Source organism: Eumetopias jubatus, unplaced genomic scaffold, assembly GCF_037043125.1.
Source record: "Eumetopias jubatus isolate StellerSeaLion01/CBP00866 unplaced genomic scaffold, mEumJub1_p1.0 scaffold_1, whole genome shotgun sequence".
Taxonomy (NCBI): domain Eukaryota; kingdom Metazoa; phylum Chordata; class Mammalia; order Carnivora; family Otariidae; genus Eumetopias; species Eumetopias jubatus.
Genome location: NW_028274807.1, coordinates 127,103,837 through 127,124,243, shown reverse-complemented (window position 1 = coordinate 127,124,243; position 20,407 = coordinate 127,103,837). Strand labels below are relative to the sequence as shown.

The following is a 20,407-nucleotide window of genomic DNA, read 5'->3' as shown; positions in this document are numbered from 1 at the left end:
TGAAAGAAAAAGACCTTTTATAAGACTGATGAAGTTCATTTATTATCAGAAAAAAGGATTCACAATGCATTAAACATCAAATGCTATCCAACTGTCAGCAATCACATGGTCAATCATTTTTGAATAAACACGGGAAATTTCCATTTTTATTCCACTTCTAGATCCTTTTAAATAAACCTTTAAAAATTATAGATTCATTTTAATTACAAATTGAAATTAACTAATGGAAACCAATATAGTGTACATTTGAGGTTAAGGTATTAGTGAAGTGAGCATTACCCTTTAATTAAAAATATATTAGAGGAAAAAAAGTTTCTTTGCTAAGTACAAAAATATTATTTTCCAAAAAAATATTATTTCCCACTAAATAAAAGGGCAGTAAAAAGGAAACAACATATGCCAACTCTTCAATGTAAATCATAATTATGAAAGACAATATTCTTACTAATTGTTTTTAAATAATAGGAACTAAAATGAAAGCAAAAAAGAGTTTATCAACTTCTATAAACCTTCCCTAATCTGAAGAATGACTTTGCATTCATAATACAGGTCATCCTTTACTTTGATGTTCTTTATGACTTATCTCACTCTAAACTGTCTTTGCCTTCTTTTAAATATTTAAAATCTCAACAAAACTTTTAAGATGAAGCCGGTAATTGAAAACACAGGCACATCCCCTGTATATCTAGTTCACCTAATTCCATTCCATACTGACCACGCCCTTACATAGCACGTGCCTAGCTCTGACCTACGTAACTACTGTACACCATCAAAATGCTCCTATTTCCTATTCCTTTCTCATCCTAGATCCTCTCTAACATCCAAATTGTATACGCTTCAGGGCATGACTATTATTTTATACCTTTTTGCTTTTTCAGTGTTTAGTACAGGCCATGCAGGAAGGCAGACAGGCAATTAATACATTTTGTCGAATGAGGTCAGTAATTCAAATGATAACAATGGTAACAACAATTTAATTGCACTGCATCATACCACTTTGATAAGAGAAGGGACTTTCCAGAACCTGGTCCTCCAGATACAAGAAGAGGTGGAATTGGTGCTGGGGCCGCCACTAGATCGTTAAGGCGTTGGTAATACTAGAAACAAAAATGAATTTAAATTGTGAGGAAGCACACGCCTCAGAATTCTAGAGCCAACTTCTGACTACCCTCTGAAATCATTAGAGAAAACGAAATTTACTTTTAGTCACCCTCATGACTGCTTCTTTTTATGGCTGGTTAAACGTGCCCAAAGTAGTAACCTAAGAATGAGCCCCAATTTCTTCTACACATAGTATTGCTGTCAATTAATGGATGAGAGACAACACTTGAGATCCCCCTCGGGCTTTACAACATTCTCAGTCCAGGTTAATAAGTATATTAGTGTTTGTCCTCATGGTGTGATTATCCATGTTGAGACATGTGCTTAACTTTGTATCATATGAAAGGTTAAGTGAGATTCAACTATATTTAGGAACATCAAACATTTTTAGTTAAGATTAGGATTTATCAACCACATGTTCTTTACTATCTGCTGTTCACCAAACCAAGATTAGGATAGTTAGGAAACTTGATAAAAATCATAAGGCTATCTATTCTTCCAATGCTTGGAGGACTCAAAATGTCAAACATTCAGAAAATACCATAGTAGTTAATGCAATAGGCTGGTCAGTTCATCAGCATCCTTAAATATCTCATTTTAAAGACAAGGAAGTCAAAGTTCAGAGCTAAGTAATGATCAAAATCCAGAGTGAGCAAATGGGAGAACCAGGACATAAACATAGACAGCCTAAACTATAAAATTTCTATGGAAATACTGCTGTTACTGACAGCTATGATAATATTCCTTAAAACATTCGTTCTTGGAGCACTTGGGTGGCTCAGTTGGTTAAGTGTCTGCCTTCGGCTCAGGTCATGATCTTGGGGCCCTGGGATCAAGATAACTTTGCCAACTCCCTAATAATTACTGAGGTAATTTGATTTAACCTGGACTGTATTTAGGTAAAAACACAATCATGATAGAGCTTTAAGTGGTGACTGATGTTTGTTGGAACAATAACTCCAAATGCTTACCTTCTCAAATCCCAACTCATGGGCTGAATTTGTAGCCTGTTGAAAAGTTTCCATTTGCTCTTGTTCATCATGTATGTCCCACAAAACATCACCAAAATCATCATCTTCTGGAACAGAATCTTCACTGCTCAAATCCTTAGTCTCCAGGTCTGTGTTCTCAGAGCCCAGGATGTCCTGAACACCAAGAGCAAGCATACAACAATGAATAAAGAATGTAAACACTTGGAACAAGGTAAGCACACAGGTATACGGTGGGTTTCACCTACTGAGGAGGGCAAGTCCAAACCTATGGCCTTTGTATAGTACCTACAAGAATAAATTTATAACTATAAAAAAAACACTAGAAATAAAGAAATATTAAAATGACAAACACACACAAAAACCAAACTTTTTTAAAAATTTTTTATTGTTATGTTAATCACCATATATTACATCATTAGTTTTTGATGTAGTGTTCCATGATTCATTGTTTGTGCATAACACCCAGTGCTCCACGCAGAATGTGCCCTCTTTAATACCCATCACCAGGCTAACCCATCCCCCTACCCACCTCCCCTCTAGAACCCTGTTTGTTTTTCAGAGTCCATCATCTGTCATGGTTCGTCTCCCCCTCTGACTTACTCCCCTTCATTCTTCCCCTCCTGCTATCTTCTTCTTTTTTTTTTCTTAATATATGTTGAATTATTTGTTTCAGAAGTACAGATCTGTGATTCAACAGTCTTGCACAATTCACAACGCTCACAATAGCATATACCCTCCTCAATGTCTATCACCCAGCCACCCCATCCCTCCCACCCCCCACCACTCCAGCAACCCTCAGTTTGTTTCCTGAGATTAAGAATTCCTCATATCAGTGAGGTCATATGATACATGTCTTTCTCTGATTGACTTATTTCGCTCAGCATAACACCCTCCAGTTCCATCCATGTTGTTGCAAATGGCAAGATCTCATTCCTTTTGATGGCTGCATAATATTCCATTGTGTATATATACCACATCTTCTTTATCCATTCATCTGTCGATGAACATCTTGGCTCTTTCCACAGTTTTGCTATTGTGGACATTGCTGCTATAAACATTGGGGTGCACGTACCCCTTCGGGTCCCTACATTTGTATCTTTGAGGTAAATACCCAGTAGTGCAATTGCTGGATCATATGGTAGCTCTATTTTCAACTGCAAAAACCAAACTCTTAATAAAAAACAGCTTTTATTAAAATTAGAGGTGCAATTGGGAAAGCTGGCTAGCTTAGTCAGTAGAGCATGTGACCCTTGATCTTGGGGTCATGGTTTCAAGCCCTACACTGGGCAGTGCTTACATTTAAAACAAAACAAAACAACTGTCAGATAAAAATAGAGGGGCAGGGGCGCCTGGGTGGCTCAGTTGGTTAAGCGGCTGCCTTCGGCTCAGGTCATGATCCTGGAGTCCCTGGACCAAGTCCCGCGTCGGGCTCCCTGCTCAGCAGGGAGTCTGCTTCTCCCTCTGACCCTCCCCCCCCTCATGTTCTCATTTTCTCTCTCAAATAAATAAATAAAATCTTTAAAAAAAATAGAGGGGCATTTGACTCTTGGGGATGTGTTTTCTGAAAAATGTTACACAATATATTTGCTTACATCTGGGTGGTGAATCATTTTAAAGAATGTGCTAATGCCTAAGAAATATGCTGCTTTACATTTTTATAAGAATTTAATTACTAAGATGGGGTTTCTTGATATCAAATATCTGTGTCATGATATCTAGTCTTCATACCACTGAAAATATGTTGCTCTTCAAGCAGTAAAGATGGCAAATATGTCCACTTCCACTTGCTACCATTTATTCTGCTCAGTTAATTTTATTTACCTGGGTCCCCAAATTCACAAGATTATTGAGAAGATCAAAATTGATGTCAGTTTTCATATTAAAGAACACTATACAAAATGTGTTGCCAGAAGTCATATCATTATGTTTTGGGGCTCATTCTTTCTCTCTGATAACAAATCTCCATACTTGTAATACAAGTTAATTAGAAAAAGTAATCTAATCCCTAACTTCTCAAGTAGAATCTCTGGCACCACAGAGGATATATCAGCAGGTATAGGCAACCACAGGCTAAATGTGGTACATCTTTCTATTGTGCCCATTCTACTTTTAAGGTGGGGGGTTCTTTTTCTTATCATCATCAGCATTTTTGATAATCTATAATTTAAAATGATTTTTTATATTAAAAATAAACACATGTATAACATTAAGAAGAATATGTAACTCACATAAATTTACAAGCTAATACTTGAGATGTCATAGAAACTTTCAGCCTGAGATACTGTCTATGACCATGACCTCAGACCCTTAGAGGTAGGATTTTACCCCTCTCTGCTGCAAGGATGATGTAGTGGATAAATTTGAAAGGGATTTTTTTTTTTTTTTTTTTGAGAGAGAGAGAGCATGCACGTGTGCACATGTGAGCGGGGTTGGAGGGGTGGGTTGGGGAGGAGGGCAGAAGGAGAGGGAGAGAGAAAATCTTAAGCAGGCTCCATGCCCAGCACAGAGCCCCAGGTGGGGCTCAATCTCACGACCCTGAGATCATGACCTGAGCCGAAATGGATGCTTAACCAACTAAGCCACCCAGATGCCCCTGAAAAGCCTTTTTTTTTTTTTTAAGATTTTATTGATTTATTCGACAGAGAGAGAGAGTACAAGCAGGGGGAGCAGTAGAGGGAGAGGGAGAAGCAGACACCCAGCTGAACAAGGAGTCCAATGTGGGGCTCCATCTGAGGACCCCGGGATCATGACCTGAGTTGAAGGCAGACGCTTAACCGACTGAGCCACCCAGGTGTCCCTAGGATTTTTCTACTTTATAAAAATTCAAGGTGCACACAAAACCTGAGGAGACTCTATTGAATAAGATAAACATTTTCCTTCAAATATTTATACTTTTTTTTTTAAGATTTTATTTATTTATTTGACAGAGAGAGACATAGTGAGAGAGGAAACACAAGCAGGGGGAGTGGGAGAGGGAGAAGCAGGCTTCCTGCGGAGCAGGGAGCTGATGTGGGGCTCGATCCCAGGACCCTGGGATCATGACCTGAGCCGAAGGCAGATGCTTAACGACTGAGCCGCAAAGGCGCCCAAATACTTATTCTTTTTATCTAGCACTTTTGTAATCTATTTTACACTTAATCAGGTGTTGAGGCATCAAATAGCTTTGTGAGACAGATGACAGATAAAGAAACATGGTACTAGTAATACTATGATAATACCACAGGATAGACAATCACCAGAAACAATGGCACTCTTCCCAGGTATTGTTTTCAAAAAAACAAGGAAGTTGTTTTTACTGGAAAACCCACATTTATGGAAAACAGTCTTAGAATTTTTTTTTAAAGTAGGTTCTATGCCCAACATGGGGCTTGAACTCACGGCCAAGATTGAGGATTGCGTGCTCTACCGAATGAGCCAGCCAGGCGCCCCTTAGAGTATTTCAGATGAAATCTTATAAAGAATGCATATTTACCTGTTTAATAATCTTTTCCACATAAATATAAGTTTTATATACTCCTTCTGTAGGATCTCCAGAGTGATCAATGATCTGGGGAAAAAAAAGAAGTTCGACAACAACATGAAGAAAACAATAGTAACAAGAGGGGGTAAATACTTCTATAGAACTTATGTTGTCAGGGATCATTCTAAGTACTTCACACATATTAGCTCATCTGTCCTCACAACAAGCCCATGAGGGAGACACTATTATTATTACCTCCATTTCACAGAAGAGGAAACTGAAGCAAGTTATGTAACCTGTTCAAGGTAACAGGAGGGATTTATTGTGAACAATGGGAACAATGTCTCAATAAAACAAAAAGTATACTTTTTTTCTCTGTGTCCAAATTCTGTCTTATGTACTTCCATGCCATTCAATATATATATAACCTTCAAAATACATCAAAATCAATTTTTATGAGAGTAAAGCTATAATTCTACAAAACAAAAAGGCAAAATGGTACTTGGCTGTGTAAATCAGTAGTCTTCTGAGTTTGCTGAAAGAAGAATGCCCTACCTACAGAGAACATGCATGTTACTAATAAGAGATTAATACTTGATAAAGACAATGGTTTTACAAAGCACATCAAGTGAACTGGAATAGAAGTTTATCTTGCATTTACATCTATAATCATGGTTGATCTTATTTTACTCCTATTTTTATAAAATAAATTCATCCTCCTAGTATATTCATTTTTAAAAGGGATTTATAAATAGAATAAAGATCAGAAAGAAGAATCAGTGTTTTTCCTCTTGGGGCCTATGGACTAGGCTCATACTAAAACAAAGCAAAGAATGAAATGGTTCTGGAGATTATAAAAAAATGTGCACTTTTTTGTGTTAGGCTCTTTAGTTTATGCTGGTCTTAAGCTTTTCAACACTAAATGATATAAAAAAATGCTTGTGTTCACATTTGATCTTATTTCTTGCATGAGCACAGAGAAATAAAAACAATGTCAAAATCTGAGTTGTTTTCAACTGTATTCTCTTTTTTTAAGATTTTTTTTTAAAGATTTTGTTTATTTACTTGAGAGAGAGAGAGAGCAGGAGCCACGGGAGGGGCAGAGGGAGAGGGAGAAGCCAACTCCCACACCAGCAGGGACCCCGATCCCTGATGCGGGGCTCGATCCGGGATCTTGATCTGAGCTGAAGGCAGGGCCCAACCAACTGAGCCACCCAGGCACCCCTAAGATTTTATTTTTAAGTAATCCCTACACCCAACATGGGGCTTGAACTCACCCCGAGATCAAGAGTTGCGTGCTCTTCTGACTGAGCCAGCCAGGTGCCCCTCAACTGTATTCTTAACATCAACAGTAAACATTTTCAAGTTATCTCAGTGTGCAGTAAGGCAAAGCCTACAATCTGTTCTAAAAATTATTCCACCATGCACCCAGGACTGATCAAATCTCTCACATTCATCATTACTATTTTGCTTTTCCCAACGCTCTTAGAAAAGGTTACTATGAAAAGGCTCTTCCTTACACTGACCCTTGGTCAACAGTAGACAGAAGAACTCAGTACTTAGGAAAAAAGAAACAGAAAAGAATCTGATTTGTCCACTCACATCTTATCCTTTGTAGTTGTGTACTGCTATTTAGTCCTCTCTTGTTCTCATAGTCCACAACTAAGTCTATTGGCTCTGCTGTCAAAACTTATCCAGATTCCTGTTTCTCCTCATTTCCTCTATCACCACCCTGGTCCAAGCCACCAGCACCTCTCACCTGGTGACTGCAAGAGCTCTCCAACTCCACCCTTCTCCCCTACCTCCAAACCAATCAATTCTCAACACAGCAGCGTAACAACATTCTTGTCAGAATTGCATTTCTTCTGCTGTTGCTTAAAGTCTTCCAGTGACTCAAGTAAAAAAAACCCAAAAAACTACCAATAAAAAACCCATCTCACTCCAAATAAAAAAAACAAAGTTTCTAAAATGGTCTCCAAGGTTCTTTACCCTTGGCTCCCAGTTAACTGTCCTACTAATCTCCCCTCACTCACTCCCACCTCACGGCCTTTGTTCTAACACTTCCCTTGGCCAAGCAAGTTCTTAAAAAAAAATAACCTTATGAATTTTACCTTGGCTTTGTTGGTCTTGTTCAGGTTAGAAACTTGATCAATCAATTGCTGGACGGAGTTGGAACTGACTTTCCCATCCTCCAAGCGATGATAAATTAATCGTGGTTTGCCTTCAGGGTTTTTCAGAAAAGCTTCTTCACAGTCTTCCAATAACAGGCTAGATGGGAAATCAGTATTTCTTGTGTTACACTGCACTATGGCAGCAAACAGTCAGTCAACCTAAGTGTCAATAATGGGACTTTACAGCAATGACAAGGGGCCAGAAGCAGCCCAGGGACAGAATAAGTGCAGCTTTCCAAAACTGGATGTTTTTATAGCTCTGTTCCAGCTCAGTCATAAAAAATAATGCATTTATTGGCAGACAGAGAGAACAGGTACAATAAATTCTGCATTAAATTGAATTTTATTTTTTAAAGATTTTATTTATTTATTTGACAGAAAGAGAGATAGCAAGAGCAGGAACACAAGCAGGGGGAGTGGGAGAGGGAGAAGCAGACTCCCCACTGAGCAGAAAGCCCGATGTGGGGCTCGATCCCAGGATCCTGGGACCATGACCTGAGCCGAAGGCAGACGCTTAACTACCGAGCCACCCAGGCGCCCCTTAAGTTGAATTTTAAAGCATACAGAACTTTAATTTTTTAAATCTAGCAACAAGAAGAAAACTCTCAAAAATACTGTAAACATGGCTCAAAATAATGGACCAGTCTCATGAGACTACAAATAAATGGAAACCTAATTCTGCTTACAAATATATAATTTCCAAATTAAAATACAAATATTATTAACCCCAATGCTTCAAGATTTTTCTCTTCTCTAGTCTTTTAGCCTTTCTCATCCAACAAATGACCTAAATCACCTGAATCTTTATACCCAAGATACAGTATGAGAAAGACCCAGAGGCAGATGGGGAGGTCAGATAGCTAGTAAAATCTTAACTGGGGTACAGGGTGAAAAACAATTATAATTTTGGGGGCACCTGGGTGGCTCAGTTGGCTAAGCCTCTGCTTTCAGCTCAGGTCATGATCTCAGGGTCCTGGGATCAAGCCCCACATTGGATTCCCTGCTCAGCGGGAAGCCTGCTTCTCCCTCTCCCTCTGTCCCTCCCTCTTGCTTGTGTTCTCTCTCTCTCTCTCAAATAAATAAAAAATAAATAAAATCTTTAAAAAAATTCTAACTTTGCTATAGGGTACCATAATGACAGTTTTCAGTATAATTTAAATTCTAGAATAATCTCGGAAGTACCTACCAGTGTTTTCTACACTGCAAGGAAAATTGGAACCAATTCCCCTTTCTAAAAAGCATTAAGTGAATTTTGTCTAGAGAGGCACATTGGTGTGTGCATACAGAGGAGAGCTATGATATGACTCAGAGTCTACAGACCATGTTAGAGTACAGCCCCAGTACAAGACAGAGTAATATTCCATTACATAGCTCTGTGCCGATCCAATCAACCCAAACAGCAGATTTTCTTCCCTTGGTTAAGATCATTCTGACTATGTTCTATATAATTTTTGGATTTTAACGGTTCTTTTGTTATTGCTTTGGGAGAAAAGTTTGTGGCCATGTGAATACCAAAGAATGGGCATCTCTTTGGGCACATGTACCTATTTTAAAATCACTCCCTACAGAATTGACATGTGGAGCTCAGATGAAATCTGAGATTATCTGGGATTTTGTTCAAAGTCTTTGGTGGGAGAGAAGTAGATAGGGCTACTGGGTACTGCTCAGGGGACATGTTTCTAGATTCATCTTTGGAGAAGAATGGGGGAATCATCATGAGAGGTGAAGGAACAACCTGAGAGAAATAAAAGCTCTACCAGCCCGTTTACGGTATGAAGCCCACCATTACTGTGATGCTCCTAATAAACATTAAGGAAATAAAATAATCAGCAAATGGAATAAGAAAAATTAAAGCAAAATAAAGGCAAAGTAGAGGTGAAGAAATAATTAAATTTTAGAAATTAATTTTTTTAAATTATTTATTTTAGACAGAGAGAGAGAGAGAGAGAGAGAGAGAGGTAGGAGGGACAGAGGGAGAGGGAGAAAGAATCTTAAGCAGAGTCCATACTGAGTGTGCATACTGAGTGTGGACCCCTACGCGGGACCTGGAGATCCCAGGTCCCTGGATCATGACCTGAGCCAAAACCAAGAGTCAGATGCTTAAGTGACTGCATCACCAAGGCACCCCTAGAAATTAAAATTCTTACTCTTTAAGAAGAATAAAGTTTTTAAAATATAAAATAAATACAATTTTAGTTGAAGAAGATAAATTGAAATCTGCCCAGCAAAGTAATTAAATATGAAAGAAATGAAAGGTAAAAGATTAAGAGGAATTTAAGATGAGAAAAATAAAAATAAATGTTAAAAGTGTAAGAATAATGTACAATATTTTCTTAATTAAATATGGATAAAAGTTAAAAGAAAAAACAAGATGGTTTCAAGGATTAAATAATTAATGAGGAAAACAACAAATGACATATATTACCACCAGAGATAAAACACTACCCAGACATTAAAAAATAAAACAGAATATATCCTTAATAAATATAAAAGAAAAAACCAGGAAAAGGAAAGGGGTAAGGGAGGAAAAGAACCCCAACTAAAGGCAATCAAGTGGAAAGAATCCTTAAAGTTGTTTTGGGTTGAGGTTCACTGACCAGGTGGCTCCCTGGCCACTGGGCAGTCTTAAGGATGAATGATGGATTACACTGCAGGGTCTCTGATAAAGCCTAGGGCTCCACATACTTCTCTGTACACAGGTGAGGTCAGAGCTGGTCCTCAATAAAGACAAAAATGCTTTGGAAGGGTTAAAGCCAATCAGACAGCAAATGTAGAAAGAAAACCTCTTATTAAACGTATTTTGTCTTCTATCTATGTATCTAGTTGGTTAAAGAAAATCTTTATTTGCACACTAGATTCACTGGTATAATTATATTCACATTATAAGAAAATACCTCACTTTACTGGAATTAAGTAGTAAGCTCCTCAGAGAATTAAAAATTTGATTTAACATTGATAATAGTGTTCAAGTAGCTCTCAATTTGTATTCAAAGAAAGAAAATAATGAAGGTGAATGCTGATTATTGAAATCAGGAGTTGTCAACTTGTTCTATGAGGGCCAGTGAGCAAACATTTTAGGCTCTGTGGGCCACACAGTCTCTGTTGTACCTACAGTACTTAACTCTGCTGTTGTAGTGTGAAAGCAGCTGTAGAAATACATAAATAAATGAATATAGCTATATTCTAATAAAATTTTATTTATAAAAACAGCTGACTGGATTTGGCCTGAGGGCCATAGTTTGCTACCCCTGATTAAAATCATCTTTACTTTAATAATGTTAACCTTATGAAACCTATTAAACAACTCAGTGTAAAATTTTAATTCAAAGTATGAAAAGTAAAAAACTTTATTAAATTTTGTGGATTGTGTTTGATTATAAGAATGCAATTACGACTTATCTTTGAAGTTCATTTGGCAATCTCAGTTCTATTTACAACTCCCCTAATAAGTGACAGAATTTTCAGCTTACCTTGGTAAAGTTAAATGAATGAATAAAATAACTAATGAACTCTTCTCAATTTCCCATTTTCTTACAGCAAGGTACTGATTTTCAATATCTACTGGAAAATATATAGCATGGAAAAAATATCCCATTGTCTCACACATTCTTTTAAGTTTAGGTGAATAGTCCTGAAAAGAAATTAAAACAAAACAAATGAAACATAATAAAAAGCACAGCTTATTTAACTAAAGATCAAGTCAGCTTCATACTACTTAAAATAAAACATGTTTTAGAACAGGTTATGCTATATATTTTTTTATTTAAAACTTAAAAATATTTATAATCATATTTTAAAGAAAATCTTTAAAAGAAAAGGCAAGTTTCCTTTAAAACAAAAATAGTAAGAGCTTAGTAACTTGGCTGTTTCCTAGCTCTGAAATGATTTATTTCATAATAACACCTAAACCAGTAAAGAAAAATATTAGGCTATTTTCCTTTGGTATTTAATATTATTATTATAATAAATGATTTCTGCTTTATTGTTACAAAGAGTAGGAAACATAAATCCATGAATCTATATAGTAAAAACTGTCCATCATGATATATTAGAACATTAAAGCAAACAGGTATAAATGAAAACTATGTTGGTCTATAACAAATTAGGTTACTAAGTAATGATGACTTATTATTATGCAATAAATGAGGAATTCCCTTAACATCAGTTTGCAGTTTGGTAATAACCTATATTCAGTTAGTGAGTCGAAACTTTGGTTTTCAAAAGAGTTAATCTTTTTACCAAAATTGAATAATATCAAAAAGGAACGCTAAATAAGTTCCTTACTCAATACTCTGGAGAATGTTAATATAGTGGGTATCACACGTGACATGCAGATTTATTTCAAATGCAGTGAGAACAGTAGTTGGCAAACTTTTTCTGTAGAAGGCAAATATTCTTACAAATTAGTAACAGCTTAACAATTTGGATGTTTTGGCAGAGGTCTTTGGGGTCCATTTAGTCTCTGCTGCAATTTACTCTACCGTTGTAGTGTGAAGCAGCCATAGGATGTAAATGAATAAGCCTACTTGTGTTCCAATAAAACTTGATTTATAGACACTAAAACTTGAATTTAATATAATTTTCACATGTCACAAACATTCTTCTTCTTTGGATTTTTCTTCCAACCACTCAAAAAGGTAAAAAGTAATCTTAGCTCTGGCCCACAGGCTGTATGTAGTATGCCCACCTCTGCCTGAGGTTAACTCCAATGGCTACCTTGAAAAATTAAAAACCATGATAAGGGTTAAATTATGTTACAACCTGAAACAGATTCAACAATAGAGTGGGCAGATATTAACTAAAGCAGGCACTATCAACATGTGTCTTAAACACTGTGGAGAACATGTAATAAAGCATTCAAAAGCATAACATTCCAAGGACTTAATGTGAATGTACTGATAACAACTGAGCAAGATTTTCTCTAAAGAAAAGCTCTAAATTCTTCCTGCTCTTTAACATATATAATCTGGTAGGTGGTAAACTACTTGGTTTAGGTGTAGTAGTATCATAAATGGGACACAATATTGACTTGTATTTTAAATCAGAATTTATAAACATCCTCACCTTAAGGAAAAGATCCATTTCAGGCTGGGTTTCATCTGTATAAATGAGGTAACATCTGACAGTGTTACTCCACAGAGAGTGTGAAAACAAGGGAGTAACTTGTAATAAACTAGCTACAGCAATATCCCAGTCATCTGAAAGTAAAATTTACCACAAGTTCCATAAAAAAATCACCAGAAAAACATCTGACAAGATGATTTTTTTAAAAGTCTGAAAAAACACAACAGGCAAGGTAGAATGGAATCTGATCTCCACTTGCGAATACTGACACAGTTTCTGGAATAACATATTAGAAGGCGAACAGTTCTCTAACCTCAAATTCTACCCTTGGGAATAAAGCAATCAATGTTGCCAGTGGTCCTTGCTGAGGCACCGCTGGTTCCAGTCAGATATCTTGAACCTATGTTACATGAGCTGCTCAATGAGTTTGCAACCTCAGGAGAGCCTACATTCCCAGGCTGGCCTATAGTTTTATCCACTTATTATTCTTGAGATATATTAAGTCAAAAAGAAACCTTAAGAATAGCATAAAATGTAATGCTATTTAGTGAGAAAGAACATTTTAAGACATATTTGGCTAATTCAAAAGACATAATTAAAAAATTATTTTCATTTTGCTAATACACAATTTCGTAGTTTTAAGAAAAAAGAATGGGGCTACTTATAACACTCAGATCTGCACTGGTACTGAAATTCTTTTTTTTTTAAAGATTTTATTTATTAATTTGACAGAGAAAGAGAGCACAAATAGGCAGAGAGGCAGGCAGAGGGAGAAGCAGGCTCTCCACTGAGCAGGGAGCCCAACGTGGGGCTCGATCCCAGGACTCTGGGATCATGACCTGAGCCGAAGGCAGCCACTTAACCGACTGAGCCACCCAGGTGCCCCTGGTATTGAAATTCTGAGCAGACCTTAGAGCTGTTTTGGACACCAAATTATATAAAAATAATGAAAATATTCTTTTGACTAAGGATACTACATTGCATAAGTGAGGTCTTATATTCCATTCTGCAACCTTGTCCAACCTTTAACAGCATCAAAGACATGGAGGAAAAGACCAAAACCTGCTTTTCAGTTAATCTACATTAGATTCTCACTGATCAACGGCAACACCTAGAATTCAGGCCAGAAACTAAGTTTTTAGAACCTGACTGGCCAGTCTGGTTGTGGAGCATCATCTGGATCCTGATGTGAAGCATGTAAGTTAATGAGCCCTGGTCAGTGACAGCACCAGTACATGCTGGTTTGGCAGTGGAAGTCACCTAGAATAAAAATCTCCTGCCCTGCTGGTGGTCTTTCTTCCAGTACACACAAGATTATAGTACCTGAACAGTCACTACCAAGGTAATTAGCAAATGGCATGTGTTACCTCTGTTGACATTTGCAAAGGGTCCTTCCACATCTATAGAACTATGGGCAAACTCAGGGCCCCTGAAGGACTGCTGAAGCTGGATCATACTCCCTATGGAAGGTTCACTTCCCAAGGCTCCTCCAGTCCAATATTCACACTGGGTTCCAGCAGCTGTAAATACAAGAGATTTCATCTTATGAAAACCAAATTACTGAATGTTCAAAAAGTTACCACATATACTAAACAGGATTCTTTTTAATACATCCACCTTCCCTTATTTTTTTTTAATTTTTTTATTAACCTATAATGTATTATTTGTTTCAGAGGTACAGGTCTGTGATTCATCAGTCTTACACAATTTACAGCTCTCACCATAGTACGTACCTTCCCCAATGTCCATCACCCAGCCACCCCATCCCTTCCATCCCCCTCTACTCAAGCATAAACAGGATTTCTAATTTTAAAAAATGCTCCAATATTATAAATACAGAAAATATTCAATCTTTAATGATTTTGAAAGTACCCTGTCACCAACTTCTGGCAAGTTCTAAGGTGCTGGTTAACATAATTCTGGTTATCATCTCAAATTCAAAGAGGGGATTAAAAAGAGAAAGATGAAAAGAAATAAAGTATATAATAATCAAAGGAACTGTAACAACAGAGGCAGTTAAAAATATCCCCATACAAAAATTTTAAACATTTCTAACATTATGGTTTAGGTGTCAGTGTAAAATTGGAAGGAGAGAATTTCAAAGGAAGACCATTACCAACACACCTATAATTAAGATTGGTAATTCATTAGGATGTAAGCTAAGGATGTAAAAAGTACATCTTCTTTAACCTCCCAGAGTAACAAAATTAATGTCTGAATCAACAGGTACTTATGCACATCTTGATTTTTTTTAAAGATTTATTATTTATTTATTTGAGAGAGAGAACTTACAAGTGGGGGGAGGGGCGGGGGAGAGAGAAGCAAACTCCCTGCTGAGCATGGAACCTTAGGTGGAGCTTGATCCCAGGACACTGAGATCATGACCTGAGCTGAAATCAATAGTGAGATGCTTAACCGACTGAGCCACCCAGGTGATCTTTGATTTTTTTTTTTAAATAAATTACATTTGCCAGAATATCTACTTGGCATCCTTGACTAAATAAGAGTACACTAGTAATGGGCTCAATCTCTGGCAAAAATAAGATTATTATTTGTAGGTCTTTGAATGTGAAATGAGCGATGTTCCCTCAAGCATTCTCTCTTCAGGTTTAAATCAAAATATGAAGAAAGACCTAGGAGGAAATATTAATTTGTTCTTATTAACTTGCCAAGGCAATTACTATATAATACTTTGGAAACACTGTACATTTTAACATATGTCAACACTGAAATAACCACTAAGATGAATGTGGGGGCAGAAGAGCATCCTCTTAGCCACTCAAATCCAGTAAGAATCACTTCATTTTTTTTCCCCTCAAAAGTTAGTAATAAAAATCCTTGGATGCTGGTCAGACTCCAGTGGTTCTAAAATGCAAATTAAGAGGCAATTATCAGGGCGCCTGGGTGGCTCAGTTGGTTAAGCGACTGCCTTCGGCTCAGGTCATGATCCTGGAGTCCCTGGATCGAGTCCCGCATCGGGCTCCCCGCTCAGCGGGGAGTCTGCTTCTCCCTCTGACCCTCTTCCTTCTCGTGCTCTGTATCTCTCATTCCCTCTCTCTCTCTCAAATAAATAAATAAAATCTTTAAAAAAATAAATAAAAAAAATAAAAAAAATAAATAAAAAACAAAACCTTTTAAAAGAGGCAATTATCAGTTGCCATATTGTACTTCAAAATCAGTTTGTAAGATAAAATGCATGTGGCACCTGGGTGGCTCAGTCTGTTAAGCACTGGACTCTTGATTTCAGCTCAGATCAAGATCTCAGGGTCATGAGATTGAGCCCTGAGTTGGGCTCCATGCTAAGCATGGAGTCTGCTTAAGATTCTCTCTCTCCTCTGCCCATAGCTCCCCCTAACCCCTGCTAGCATGCTCTCTCTCTCAAAAAAAAAAAGAATAAAATGCAGATTCCTCTAAATGAGAGAGTGACTGCATTTTTACACTGCATTTACAATAGAATCTTTTTCACTTTTCAGTATCAATCACAGTTTATTAATATTTTCTTGGAACACGGTAGACCCTTTCATTCTAGGACTCCAGGCTTTTCTTTATTTGTAGAAAAAAACGTATTTTATAAGTTTAATTATAAAATAAAAACTTTCCGAGTAGCTTACAAAACTGCAATGGAAGCCACTCAGCAGAATATCAGGCAGATATCCTAATGGACAGTTGCAAAGAATATATCATTATGGGGAAAAATAAGGTGACAGAGACTATGAACTGTCCTCCAAAACCCATCCTCCCCTTCTTCCTTTAGTAACAGAATTTCAAACTTTAGGTGGATACATGACTCTCCTACTAATGTTTACACTTTCCAATCTTCCTGCTTATAGTTCTGGCCAATGGGGTTTGAGGAGTAATCTGTATACCTTTCAGAGTATGCTTTCCAGGAGAGGAACGAGGAATGGATTCCCTTTCCTCTTCCCTTGGCTAAAGTGTAGATGTCATGGCGAGACCTGGAGGAGCTGTCTTACACCAGAAAGAGAAAAGCTATGGGGTGAGTTTGGCAGAGCAATTAAGACAGAAGGAAACCTGGCACCTAACAATGTCATGGACTTTATGGAAAACTGCTGTTGTAACAGCTGAGAAAGAGGGAGAAAGTGCAACTCTATTTGTAAGAGCAACCACTTGTAACTTAGAAAAGGATTCAAAGTTGGCTCTATGATATCATTACACCTATACTAAAGGCTCAAAATATTATACATAGGAAGTAAATTTACCAGTAACATCTGTACAGTTGTCATCTGAATCAGACTCTCCAGGATCAAATACTTGAATCCCCTGAGCCTGGAGCCTCTGAAGTTTGCTCTCCAACTCTCGCTTAGCCCTCAGTAAGTCCTGAATTTCATTTTCCTTGGTCTCCCTAAAAATCTTTAAAAGACAAATATCAATTTTGAAACGTTTTCCACAATCAAAAGGTTGTGTCATCAACTCCTAAAAGAAAAATCTTTCATTCATAAAACCAATATTCATTTGGTTCTTTTTTGTAACTGGAACCCACTGGAATTCCGGCAAGAGCCCTGTCTGTGGCATCGGGCTGTCTTGTGCACTGCTGATATTTAGCAAATTTGTCCCCCTCCCACTAGATGCCAGTAATGCCTTCCCATACAAAATATCCCCAAATATTTCCAAATGCCTTTCCCCCCATATGGAAATAATTTCCTATTGCAATGTTCACTTTTTAAAACTTTTTCCTTGAAGCAATCTCAAATTTACCAGGTCCAACTCAAAAATGTAAGAAGTGCTCTACTCTGGTTCTTAGAACCTTCAGGACTCCTACATCATTCACTTCTATGGAAATAATTTCCTATTGCAATGTTCACTTTTTAAAACTTTTTCCTTGAAGCAATCTCAAATTTACTAGGTCCAACTCAAAAATGTAAGAAGTGCTCTACTCTGGTTCTTAGAACCTTCAGGACTCCTACATCATTCACTTCTATTTACGCAGCATTATATAAACTTTTAAAATATGCTGTTTTTATTCTATGTCACTTTGGGGGTAAAAATATAAGGAATTTACCTTGAATTGCCTTTTCACTTTATCTCTGTCATGTTCAAATGTCGCTGCCCTCTCCATTGCTTGGTATTTTGCTTCTAAAGCACTTTCCTTTTCCCGAAGTATTTTCTGATAAGTTTTTTGAAGGGCCTGAAATAATGGACCTTGTTATTTCTAACAAAAATAGTATTCCTCCCAAATTTCACATTATCCTACCTACATATTATATACATATCTCAGAATTGTAACAATCTACTATTTTACATTATCAAGAACTACATATTGCCATTTTATTCAAACATGGAATGAAAAAAATGCAAATATGCTTGAACTGTAGTAAATGAAGACACTTCACACTGAACTTTTAATGGAAATTCTTTTTCTTTGAAATACTGTGCCAAATTCTTAATCTTCCTATGCCTCAGTTTTCCCATCTGTAACAGAACAGAAAGTGTAATTTATAAGGCTTAACTTGAAAGATAATTAATTCTGCATGACCATGCACTCCTTGGCTCCATGTCTTCTTCATTTTGCTATCCCCAGAGCCCTCTTGGTGCCAGATACATTGAAGGCCTCCAGTAAATGCTTGACTGAATGGGTTAAATAAATACAGAAGAGTTTTTTAATGCCTAGATATGTGAGAAAGGAATCAAAAGGGCTACATAAGAAAAGGGGCAGGTTAGTTAATCAATCAGTTTAGGCCCCAAGAGAGTATGTCCCCTCAAATTAAAATGCAGAGTGTTTTCTATTTAACTTTCAAAACTACTACATAAGGTAACAGGAGGAACCTGAGACTGTGACATTTGTCAGCCCTTACTGCACTCTGCCCTGGTTGATCCAGCTTTCTTTCCTATCCCCATAATATGCAGTGTCCACTGGACAATGGCTTGGGAGCATGAAATCAGGTATCTGAAATGCATCAGGTCCATTTTTCACATGCAAGTGCATCAAGACGAAAACTGGTAAGACAACAGGTAGACTGCTGATAAGCAGTTCTTCCCAGATTAACAGTGCTAATAATAATACAACAGCTAGTGGGGAAGGGGGTGACTAGAATGCCTAGTCTAGAAGGACGAAGGCTCTTCCTATCAGAAAAATCAGTCTGAGGTATTTAATCATTTCAATTGTGATGAGCCCAGGAACACCTGGGGTGTCTCTTGCACAGTTTAAAAAAACAAAACAGTAAAATCACAACCCTCAGAGAGGCCCCAAACTGATGGCACAGAGTCTTACAACTGTGGTCATAGAAAAGCAACCTTTTGCTTTATATACTATTTTGATAGTCAAAATACATCTACTATAGGGAGCCCACGCAATAATTATTTTTTGAGTAAATTAATCAAATGGATTAAGGGATTTGACTACACCTAGGGAACGTTTTCAATCACAGCAGTTAAAATGGTGAAAATCATTTCATAAAAATTCACTTCAAGATCATTAAAACTCAAAAGCTTCACGCAAAGAAACTGAGAGGTATGTAAAATTTAAGGGGGGAGGCGAGGAGTGGAGTTAAAAACTCCTAGGGAAAGTTTGATGAGTTGCTTCGACAGATGTCACCATAGTCTTTTGTGTGTCCGTGTGCTCTGGGCGGACCTACTTCCCTGGAGTCCCCTGCAGACTGGCATTTGCTGCTTCAGGACACTTTCTGGCCAGGTGCATCGAGGTGTGTGAATGAATGAACCAGAAATAGAAGAGGGGCGGGATTAGTTAAGGAATCAGTTTAGACCCCAAGAAACATGTCCCCTCAAATTAAAATGCAGAGCGGTTTCTACCCAACTTTCAAAACTACTTGGTTTGGAGAGGGAACAGGATGGACGAAGGACAGAGTCAGGCGTCCAGAGTCCAGCCTGGCAGTGCGCGGACGTGCACCCGCCTTCCCGACTCTCAGCTTCTCCACGTCCCGGCTGCCCCAGCAGCGCACCCGGGCCCGGCGTTACCTGCAGCTCGGCCCGCAGGCGCTTGTTCTCCGTGTCCAGCTTGGCCTCGCGGCGGCCCATGGACAACAACTCCTGGTTCTTGCTGACCCGGAAGATCTCGTATTCCTTCTTCAGCCGCTCGTACTCAGCCACTGCGTACTCCAGCTCCGGCACGGACGAGCCGGTAGACTTAAAGCTAGCCCCCAGCAGCCCGCCGCCAGTGGCCCCGCGGGGCAGCGACCCGGGCCCTGCCCCCGCCGCCGCTGCTGCCGCGCCACGGCGGAACGAGCTGCGCAGCAGGCGGGCCTTGGGCTTCACCTCTACCGGGATCTCGCAGGCCTCGCCGCCGCCCGCCCCGTAAGTGTCCTCGATCACCTCCCCGCCCGCAGGGCTCACGAGCGACGAGGCGGTCCCCATTACGCCTGTGGCCGCCCCTACCAGCCAGCGGGGTACCAGGAGGGGGCGGAACGCGGCAAACGAGACGGGGCGGGGCAGCAAGAAGGGGCGGAGTGTGGCGGAAGGGCGGGGCGGGGCGCAGGGCGGGCACGACTGTGGGGCGGGGCAGCAGGAAGGGGCGGGACAGAGAGCAAGGAGGGCGAGGCGGGATGGATGAGGGGCCGCAGGACGGGGCGGGACAGAGAGCAAGGTAGGCGGGGCAGGATGGATGGGGCGGGGCAGCAGGGAGGGGCGGGACAGAGCGCAAGGAGGGC

At 38.7% G+C, this 20,407-nt stretch overlaps 1 protein-coding gene across 1 annotated transcript in view; it reads right to left on the bottom strand.

Annotated features, from left to right (window-relative positions):
* Positions 1-20,117, bottom strand: part of NPHP3 (nephrocystin 3) — a 61,704-nt gene extending 41,587 nt beyond the window's left edge. Inside the window, exons 1-10 of the mRNA XM_028099147.1 lie at positions 19,719-20,117; positions 17,806-17,931; positions 17,006-17,156; positions 14,156-14,308; positions 12,789-12,922; positions 11,195-11,355; positions 7,665-7,821; positions 5,566-5,640; positions 2,073-2,246; positions 994-1,097 (exon numbers count right to left, since the gene is read on the bottom strand). Coding sequence (XP_027954948.1) covers positions 994-1,097; positions 2,073-2,246; positions 5,566-5,640; positions 7,665-7,821; positions 11,195-11,355; positions 12,789-12,922; positions 14,156-14,308; positions 17,006-17,156; positions 17,806-17,931; positions 19,719-20,114 — 1,631 coding nt within the window. The 5' untranslated portion in view covers positions 20,115-20,117. The remainder of the gene's footprint in view (positions 1-993; positions 1,098-2,072; positions 2,247-5,565; positions 5,641-7,664; positions 7,822-11,194; positions 11,356-12,788; positions 12,923-14,155; positions 14,309-17,005; positions 17,157-17,805; positions 17,932-19,718) is intronic.
* Positions 20,118-20,407: the final 290 nt, after the last annotated feature.